A 10138-nucleotide genomic window follows, 5' to 3' on the forward strand; every position below is an offset into this window, starting at 1 on the left:
CCTTTGGTCGGGTGAATTTCACAGATACCCTTCTGTAGTGGGCCAGATGGTGGCCCCAAACATCTGTCCATATTTTAATCTCTGGAACTCGTAACTGTTACCTTATTTGGGAAAGGGTCTTTTTGCAAATGTGGTTAAGTTAAGGATCCTGAGATGAGGTCATCTTGGATTATCCTGGTGGGCCTAAATGTCATCAAAAGTGTCCTTGTAAGACAGAGGCACTGGAAGACTTGACATACACAGACACTGAAGTGAGATCAGAGGCAGAGACTTGAGTGATGCAGCCACAGCCAAGGAAAGCCAAGAATGGTGGCAGCCACCACAAACTAGAAGAGAAAAGGAGAGGGTTTCCCCCTGGAGTCTCCAGAGGGAGGGTGGCCCTGCTGACATCTTGATTTTGGATTTCTGGCCTCCAGAACTGTCAGAGAATACATTTCTACTGTTTTAAGCCATCAAGTTTGTCTGAATTTGTTACAGCAGCTGCTGGAAACTAATATATCTTCCAATAAATTCATTTTTTGCTTGATGTCAGTTTCTGTTGCTTATACCCCCAAACTCTAATTGTTAACAGTCATTCATCACTTTAATTATTTTATAAATTACCCTTTTTGACCAAGTTTGTTCCAACTGAATTCCTGTCACTTGCAACCTGTTCTGGCTGGCACAACCACAGACAAAGTTTGTGCCAAATCCAGGACTGGAGCCTGAGAATGTGGATTCCAAGTCATTCCACATATTGCCCACCCTCTCCAATCACTCAGACAGCATGTCAGGGAGCCATCTCCATACAAGCAGAAACACGTCCTGGGGCCCAGCTCTTTATTTGCATAATGGTTTTCACTGATACATGGGAAGGGGAGCGAGTTGTTGCTTTTCTGCCAGGACCACAAACAGCCTCATGGTAGGCTCAGGCCAGATGATTCTCTCTTGAGCTTTCTCCACACCAGTATTAGGGACCTGTTTGTAGGGTCAGAAAATACGGAAGCCATCGGGTTTCTTGGTGTATTCTGCAAGACCATAAGGGTGCTACACGCAGCCCTTCTGATCTGCCCCTAACCTGGGTTCAGCTGGGCCTAGATGTAAGGAGCAGAGTGTGCAGAAGGGCTGGTATGTGTGTGGTGAATTCAAGGGAGGCCCTTTCCTGCTTAGCTCCATCCTCTGTTCCAATCTGGAGACCCAGAATCCATGCGTATGTAGGGGGCCCACTATGTACTAGGCCCTGTGTATGACACACACCTTCACACATGCCATTCTCTCTGCTTGGAGTACTCCCCCCTGGAACCTCATTTGCTTAATTAGCAATTTATCCTTTGGATGGCAGGTTAGATTGTCACTTGCTCAGGAAAGTCTTCTCACTTTCTCGGGCCATGGTCCCTGATACATTATACACACCTGTACTTAGTAGAGCTTGCTATATTTATGTGATTATTGCATTAGAGTCTATCTTCCTACTAGTCGGTAAGCTTCATGAGTATAGGGATATATTTTTCCACCACTGTATCTCTTGAGACTAGTAAGCAGCCCACAAGTCAGAAGCCAGTATATCAGAGTGGCTGGGCATAACACAACGGCATGTGTGTCTGTTTGTGGGTGGCAGCGGGGGAGACACTATGGGGAACCTGAGAGTGCATGCCTCACGCAAAGGCATTCAGATTCTTAAAATATAATAAAAACACTGTTGGACTAAGCCGAAACATGACTGCAGGCCACACATGAAGCCCCAGTTTAAGACTCTTCCAATGAGTATTTGTTGAGTGAGTGAGTGAAGAACCTACAAGGAATATATTGTAAAAACTTCAAGAACCAAGCAGGGACAGGGCAGGCGGAGCTGAACGGACCTCCTTTTCAGTCTTGTTCACACCTTTTTGAGGGCCAGGTCTCCCTCTGGCTATCTTTTTTTCCCCTCTGAGCTTGGCACCCAGTGGGCTGTAGGAATTGGTTGATCTATTCAACATTTACCAAACACCTACTCTACACCAAGCCCAGAGTTCAAGCAGACAATGTCTTCCATCTTGAGGCTCAGGGTGATGGGACAGCGATAGCCACAGTCAGACAACAACAGCACAGTGCTGGGTGCTGTAGCCACAGTATGTGGAAAGGGCTACTGGATCCCCTCCTCTGCTTTTCTCAGCAAGTGAAGAGAAGATTCAGCAGGTGGGTATAAGAGATATGCCCCCAGCAAGAGTGAGGGGGCTGGAGCTGGCCAGAAGGGAGAGGACTCTCACACATGGGCCTGGATGGGTACTCTAGGTAGGGCTGGACAAGGTAGGGCTGGACGTCTGTGTGATGGGCAGAAAGGAACTGCCAAGGTCAGACTGTTGGGGGAGGGTCTTAGAAGCCAGTATTCATATATGTCAGCCCTCTGAACATTTCAGAGCTGAGCTGGCTTTAAGTTAGAGACCCCTCTGCTCTCCTTGGCTTTCATTGCCCTCTGGGTCACAGATTCTGACCATTTGACAGAGGGGCTGGAATCTGGACTTGGGGGCAGGGATTGAACCACTTTACACAGCAGGTCTTGGCACAGCTAGGTTGTCTAGATCTCAGGTCAGGGGCCCTTCATATTTTCTTTCTCTCACATCAGCCCTGGGAGGAAGGTCAGAAGATTATTGCTTAGCAAATCTTGCATACCAGCTAAAGAGGCAAGTACAATGCCATGGTACTTCCTCCCAGGACTCATCCTCCTTCCCTCCAGGACTCCTGTTGGATGCTCCTAGAAAGGAACCACAGCTGAGATCCAGAGCTCCTATATCCAAATCTCCTGTCTGAACCCTTCCCTGGCTCTGAAAGGGATTTCTTATCTTGCGGATCAACTCTGGGGATCCATGAATCACCCAAAAACACATGCAAACTTCATGAGGGCAGAAGAAAGATGGAGTTGATGGAGCATTGCTCCAGGCCCACCAACAAGCCCAGATTCCAAACCTGACTCTGCCACTTCTAATTGTGACATCTGGGAGAGGCATCGCTCATCTCAGCCTTGGTTTCCTCATCTGTGAAGTGGGGATAATTCTCTTTCTCCAACACAAGGCCAAACATGACCTGGCTCATGTACAGGAGGGGCTCAGGAATCATTAGCATCCTTTCAACTTCCTCCCTCTGGCTCATGCCTGCTTCATGAATGGCTTGGAGGCAGGTTTATAAAGCTTTCTGAGTTGCTTGCAGAATCTCACAGAATCTAGGGTAGCACTGTCCTGTCCTGGGCCTTTAGAGGAAGGACTGCAGCTTTTGAATCTCATTTCTCAGGACAGCATGAGTGATCCTGGGAGGCTCACTACCATGAAGAACTTTAGCAGGGGAGGAATCTCTACTGTCTCAGCTGACTGTAGGGGCATGGCAGGGGGTCACGGATCCCTGGTTTTAATACATCTGAGGGTGTGGAGGCTCACTGGGGGCCTGGCTCTCTAGATCTGCAGACCGTCCCTCCTGAGAGGTTTCTCGGGATGTCTCCAGAGATGCCTCCGACACCCCATCAACGCTGCTCAGCAAGTCCTCAAACTCTTGGTGGTTGCTGTTGCGCACGGCTGCCTCCAGAGCCTTCTGGCGCCGGTAGAAGTGGGAGAACTTGTTGAAGATGATGGTGATGGGGAGTGCTACCACCAGGATGCCCCCTAGGATGCAGCCTGAGGCTGCCAGCTTGCCAGCCACCGTCACTGGCACCACATCCCCATAGCCCACGGTGGTCATGCTCACTGTGCCCCACCACCAGCAGGCTGGGATGGTGTTAAAGCCCACGTCCTCCTCCTTTTCAGCTGTGTAGGCCACACCAGAGAACACTGACACACCCACAGCCAGGTACAGCAGCAAGATGCCCACCTCACGGTAGCTGTGCTGAAAGAGAATGTAGAAAGCCAAGTCAGAGTGGATGGGCTTACAGTCCTGGTATTAGGCATATGGGGAAACTGAGGCCCAGAGAGTCTAAAGGACAGGTCCAAAGTCAGCAAGATAGAGCTGGTGCTAAGGCCCAGGTCCCCTGACTTTAAACTAAGACCTTTCAACTACAGTTGGCAGCAAAACCCCCTGGTATTGAGCACAGGCCTGAGTTCTATTGTCCAAGGTATCTGCTAGGCTACAGCTGTTTTTTCCGACTCCGGGGTTACTGGTGGCACCACAGCCAGGGAATGAAGAGCTTGTGATTTTTACACTGTTGCAGAACCAGGAGAACCATAGTTTATATTCCACAATGCAAAGAGTTGGTTTCATGTACTTTTGACTGGTCTGAAAAGTATAAAAATATTTTTTGCTCCTCCAGGAAGCTGAGAGGACATAAGTCCCCTGGACCACCCACAGAATTCACTTTCCTATGGCTGTGTATGTTTGCTTTGTCCCTGAGGCCAAGCTCTAGGGCAGTGATTCTCAAACAGGGTGGTTTTGCCCACCACCTCCCCGCCTCCACCCCGCAAGGGACATTTGGGAATGTCTAGAGACATTTTTGGTTGTTGCAACTGGGACAGGTGTGCTACTGTCCTCTAGTGGGTAAAGGCCAGGGATGCTGCTAAACATCCTAAAATGTACAGGGCAGCTCCCACATCAAAGAATTACCTGGTCCCAAATGTCAGTAATGCAAGGCTGAGAACCCCTAGTCTAGAGCAGAGTCTCTCCAACTTTAATGCGTGCAGGAATCATGCAGGGGTCTTGGCAGAACGCAATCGCATAGTCTTGGGTAGAGCCAGAGAATCTACATGTCTAGAAAGCTTCCAAGTGATGAGAAAGCTGCTGGTGGTCAGGGGCCTCACTTTGAGTAGCAAGGCTCTCCTCTGGAGTATATTACACCTGCATCTTAGACCCTGGCAGCCCTGATTAGCAATACTCTTCTCCCCTACTGAAGACAAAGCTAGTAGTGTCAGGCCCTGGCTCTCTGCATGGAGGGGACAGGGCAGCGTTCTGGGGCACAGGGATCTTCCCTGGGGAGATGCTGAGCTCAGGGGGTCTGGTGAATGTAATTCCTTATACCTGCCCACTGCCCTAGGATTCTGCCTAGGTCATCTGCCAGCACCCAGTATCCTGAGGGCATACAAGAGGCTTTACTAAGCCATGGGTGGAAGGGATCTTTCTTTTAGCATTGTCTGGGGATTATCAGCAGGGTCGCATGGAGCTTTAGGAGAAAGAACATGAGGTGCTGGAGCCAGGCACAGCTGGGTTCTTCTCTGGGTTCTACTGCTTATTGAGGAACCTCCAACAAGCACTGTCACCTCTGGGAGCCTCAGTTTCCACCTCTGCAAAGCAGTGACAATAACCCTTACCTCTGTTTAAACCTCTCACGAGCTCTCCTATACCCTCGGGACCAAGTCCAAAATCATGTGCCAAGACTTCATGACCCTTCGGTGCCCTGCCCCGCTCGCCTCTTCAATTTCATCTCTGGGAATCTCCTTCCCTCCATGTCCTCCTCCCAGCATTCATCCTGTTCTCTCTCCAGGCCTCGGCACACGCCGTTCGCCTTGCCTCCCTCTTCAAACCAGGCTAATTTCACCCCCCTTGAGTGCAAGCTTGCCAGGGCAGTGATTCACCCACAATGCAGCACCTGGCACAAGGAGGATGCTCGGTAAACTGCAACCAGGCTTTACAGAGCCAACCCTCCAACCTCAGCTTCTTCATCTACGGGAAGAGAATAAATAATAGCATCTTCCTGAGGAAGTTCTCCTAAGGACTAAATTGATAATGGATGTGAAATTGGCACAGATTTAGTGCTCAGTAAGTGTTAGCTCCTGGGGCTATTCCTGGACTTTACCTATTAAGAGTGACCTATGATTATCAGAGCCCCCTGATAGTGCCAGAAGAAAGGCTCTAGCAGAAAGCCAGTTAGCATCCTGCTTTGCGCATCTTTGTGATATATATAATTTGATGTTTGATAGATATATCAAAAGTGATCTTTGTCTTTTTTCCTCGTTTTGAAAAAGAAAGACAAGCAAAGCTATGCCCCAGTTTTCTCCCCAGGAAAAAGAGATAACGGTAAGCCCTTCTTCACAGGGCTGTTGGGATAGTCACACTGCATGTGAAACGTACACCTGGTGTGCAGCCCCGTGCCTGGCACAAAGGACGGCATCTCAGTTGAACGTTAAGCCTGGACTCGGCAGGCTTGTAAGTTCACCTGCTAACCTGCCGGATGGCTACACCCGCCCACCCCAGCTCCAACCTGGCCTCAGAGGCCGTACCTTGAGCGTGGCTCCCAGCGAGCGCAGCCCGGTGGAATGGCGCGCCAACTTGAGTACGCGGAAGATGCGCATGAGGCGGAACACCTGCACCACCTTGCCCAGGTGGCCGAACTCCTTGCCGCCCTGGTCGCCCAGTGCCACACCAGCCAGCAGCGTGAGATAGAAGGGCAGCACAGACACAATGTCGATGAGGTTGAGCGGGTGGCAGAAGAAGTTGCGCGTACTGGGCGCCAGCAGGAGGCGCGACGACACCTCGAAGCTGAACCAGGCGATGCAGAAGTACTCGAGGCGTCGCAGCACCGGGTCGTCGCGCACGCCTTCCGGGCTGCGGCCCGCGGCCACCGCAGCCACGGCGGCCGCCGCCTCGCGGGCCTGGTACTCGGGCAGGCTGTGGATGCACATGGCGGCGATGGAGGCGAGCACCACGCTGATGGAGACGCAGCTGAAGAGCTTGCTCGGCAGCGAGTAGCCCGGGTTCTCCATGGTCAGCCAGAGGCGGCGGCGCAGGCGGCCACAGCGCGCCGCGCCATAGCGCGCCAGTTCTCGCTGCACGTCGGAGATCTCGTCGGGGCACGGGTCCACGCTGCTCGGCGTGTCGCTGTCCTCGTCCCAGGCGTGCGGCTGGGTCAGCCGCCTCTCCAGGTAGCGCGCGCGGCAGCACGCGGCAAGCGCGTTCTCGCCTAGGCCCCAGTAGTCGGCCTCCTGGCCAAAGGCGAAGACGCACAGCTCGTCGAGCACGTGCAGGTGGCCAGTGCGGTAGAAGTGCAGCAGGCTCAGGAAGAAGCCCGGGTGCCGGTCGAAGTAGAATTCGCGCGCCGCCTCGTCGTAGTCGTCGCACAGGCGCCGCGCCTGCTCCTCCGACGCCGCGGCCTGCAGGCGGCCCAGCCGCGTGCCCGGGAAGCGCGCCAGGGCGCGCGCGCTCAGCTGCCGCCGCACGCCACCCACGTTCACGCGCAGCGCCTCGTCGCTTCGCCGCCAGCGGATCCCGGTGTCGGGGCCCGGGAACTCGCTCACAAAGGTTTCAGTGCTCCTCCCTGCGGACACCAGAAGGGCGCGCTGAGGAGTTCCCGGGCTTCCCTTCCTGGAAGACCAGGTTAAAATCCCCTCCTCCATCCAACCAGCCAAGGGGTGTTGGAGGCTCTGTGTGAAGCATCTGGTATGCAGGAGGCGCTCAGTAGATGTCAGGTGCCCTCTGGACTCAGAGTCAGGCCTGGCTTTGACTATCCTTCATCCCCATCATTTGACTTTGGCCAAATCACTGACCCACCCCACCCCCATTTCATTTTTCTCCTTTGGAAAGTAAATGCTGAGATCTACCTGGAAGGATATGAAAGCGATGGAATCGCAGGATGTCCTGGCACCTAGTGGGTGCTCACATAGGATGTCTCCTTTTCCAGGACAAACTTGGATTTATTTACACCAAAGGTCTACTGTGGGATCTTGGGCCCGCCAGCCCTCTGAACCTGTTTCTTCTGCAAAATGAGGATAGTAACACTTACCTCCTAGGGGTGTTGGGAGCACCACTTTAGACCGGAGGTTCTCATAGTGTGTTCCCCGGACCAGCAGCATCAGCATCACCTGGGAATTTGTCAAAGATGCAAATTCTCAGCCGGCCATCGATTTACTGAATCGGGAACTCTAAGGGTGGGGTCTAGCACTTTGTGTTCTAACAAGATTGGAAAGTGATTTGGATACATAGTCAAGTTTGAGAGCTCCTGCTTTAGATTATGTAAAGCATCTGTAGAGTCAGCCAGACCTGACCTTGAACCTTGGCTCTCTTGTGTCACCTTAGGCAAGTAACATCACCTCTCTGAGCCTCTGTGAAATGGAAATAAAAATATTCACCTCAAAGTGTGGTTATGAAGATTAAATGACCTAGTGTCTTTCTTGGGCTTGGCTCACAGAAGGAATTTAATAAATTATTCACTGGTGTCACTATCTTCTGGAGTCAGGCAAACCTGGGTTTATCTCCACCCCTGACGCACCTGGGGCCTTGAGGAAGCTATTTGTCCTCCAGGTCTCAATTTCCTGCACAACGTAGATAATAGCACCTACCTCCAGGGATGGCTGGAGGATTAAGGTAGATTACAGAAAGTGCTCAGCCTTAGTGGATACTCAGGAAGGATTTAGGTTTTCCACTACCCACTGACTCCTGACTCTGCTGGAATTGGGGGCTAGTGATACCTCCTCACCACTGGCAATCTCATTTGCACTGTGGGTTCAGTAATGCCTAGACTAGGGATTAAGTGTGTGTAAAGCACCTGGGCTTGGCATTAAATGGATTTGGGGTTCCACCCTTAGCTCTATCACTTGTGTGACCTCAGGCCAGTCTCCTTCCCACTCTGGGCTTTAGCTCTTTTACCTCTAGAATGGGGATAATGTTGCTTTGGATGAATCATTATTGTGGTATATGTCAAAGCCCTGGGAAAACAGTAGATGCTCAATAAATGTTAATCCTGTGTACTTCCCTGTGGTCAGACCTGAGTCTGCCACTTACTAGCTGCTGACCTTGAGTGCATTCGTCGCCCTCTCTGGGCTTGTTTCCCTGTCTGTGGAACCGGGTAGCATCATACTTTCCAGGAGAGGCTCAGAGAATTAAATGATGCAAGGTGTTTATCGGCAGCATGGTCCCTGGCACATAATCAATGCACAATAAACGTGTGATGTAGCTCCGCTCCCACCTCCACTTGGATCTCCACCTGCATTTGGCATCAAAAAATGAAATTTCTAATCCAGTTCCATCACCCATTAGAAGCATAATATTGGGCAAATCCCTTCATCCATCAGGAACTCACTTTCCTGCTCTATGAAACGGGACAATTAATTCAACAAACATTTTCTGACAAGAACCTGAATATCAGTAAGAAAGACCAAGTGACTTGTTCAAAATCACCCAGTTAGTCCATGGCACAGTTAAGGTTGGAGACCAGGTTTTTTTATTTCATTCTCTCTCCACACACTTATTTTGAGCACCTCCTATCTGCTAGTCACTCCTCTGGGCTCCATGCACACCTCACTCGGTTTAATCCCTACACCAACCCTGCCAGGGAGGTTTTCTAATCCCATTTTACAGATGAGCAAACTGTACCAGCCAGGGTCTCCAAAGCGCGGCCACCCCACACTGCTCCCTCCTTGGCGGGGGGTGGGGGGGTCTCTTAGAGGGGGTAAGAGCACCAGGAGCCCCAGGCCGCCCCGCCTCCCACTCTGGCTGCCCGGGACCGTCCCGGAGCCACGTCCCTCCCCAAAGGAGGCCCCTTACCTGTGGTGGCACCTCCCGGGCGCCTCGCGTGTCTGTCCCAAAGCCACCGAGGCTGGGAGCCGCTGGCTATACTCGGTCTCGCCTCTGCCCCGCCGGCCCCGCCGAGCCTCCTGCTGCAGGCGGCCCCGCTGCCCTCTCCTTCCTTCTTCCTTGCCTATTCCCCCGCGGCTGAAGGCCGCATCGATCGCTGCCGGAGGAGGGAGTGAGGCCGCTGGCGGCCGGAGGCGGCGGTTTCTATTCCTGACTCGGCTGGGGGGTGGTGGTGTCTGGAGACTGGGCTTACCTGCAGGGGCATCCTCCGGAGTTACGGGGCCGGGAAGGAGGGGTCATTTAGGGCGTGAGGATTCCCCCTAGAGAGGGATTTCAGCAGAAGCTTCTCTGGCAAAGGAACAACAGTAATCATGATTTACTTAATTGAGTGTTTAGTATGTGCCAGGGTACTTCAGCTGCTGCAAGTGATTGATCTCAGTTATTCCTGGCACACACACTTGACAGGGCCAGGATCTTATGTCCCCCATTTTAGGGGTGAGCTCCAGTCATTTTCTCAGACCGTGGGCATCTAAGTTAGGGAGCTGTAGAAGGTGGCCTCATCTCCCTTGGAGCCCCAGGTTCTTCCTAGGTGAGTTGTGAAGCTTGAAACGATCATTTTACCCCTGAGGCGCAGTGTCCTTACCTGCCCACGGGTTCCTGATTCCCACCTGCCAAGTGGGTTGTGAGGGCAAAGAACATG

The 10138-nt window shown here is 52.1% G+C and overlaps 1 protein-coding gene across 1 annotated transcript; it reads right to left on the bottom strand.

Moving 5' to 3' along the window:
* Positions 1–805: 805 nt before the first annotated feature.
* KCNS1 (potassium voltage-gated channel modifier subfamily S member 1) lies at positions 806–9719 on the bottom strand. The gene is made up of 4 exons (XM_008951331.5): positions 9409–9719; positions 7649–7727; positions 6150–7183; positions 806–3828 (listed from the first exon to the last, which is right to left on the bottom strand). Exons 2-4 carry the CDS (start codon positions 7722–7724, stop codon positions 3358–3360), a joined length of 1581 nt encoding a protein of 526 aa, XP_008949579.2. The 5' UTR covers positions 7725–7727; positions 9409–9719; the 3' UTR covers positions 806–3357.
* Between the last annotated feature and the right edge of the window lie 419 nt (positions 9720–10138).

This window comes from Pan paniscus, chromosome 21 (assembly GCF_029289425.2).
Source record: "Pan paniscus chromosome 21, NHGRI_mPanPan1-v2.0_pri, whole genome shotgun sequence".
In the NCBI taxonomy this organism is placed as follows: Eukaryota; Metazoa; Chordata; class Mammalia; order Primates; family Hominidae; genus Pan; species Pan paniscus.

Coding starts and splice junctions, on each gene's coding strand:
- KCNS1 (XM_008951331.5), bottom strand. CDS start 7,724: ATGCTGATGCTGCTGGTCCGGGGAACACACTATGAGAACCTCCGGTCT. Junction 7,184..7,648: donor GCTCCCAACACCCCTAGGAG/GTAAGTGTTACT, acceptor TGGTGTCCGCAG/GGAGGAGCACTGAAACCTTT. Junction 3,829..6,149: donor CGCTGGGAGCCACGCTCAAG/GTACGGCCTCTG, acceptor ATTCTCTTTCAG/CACAGCTACCGTGAGGTGGG.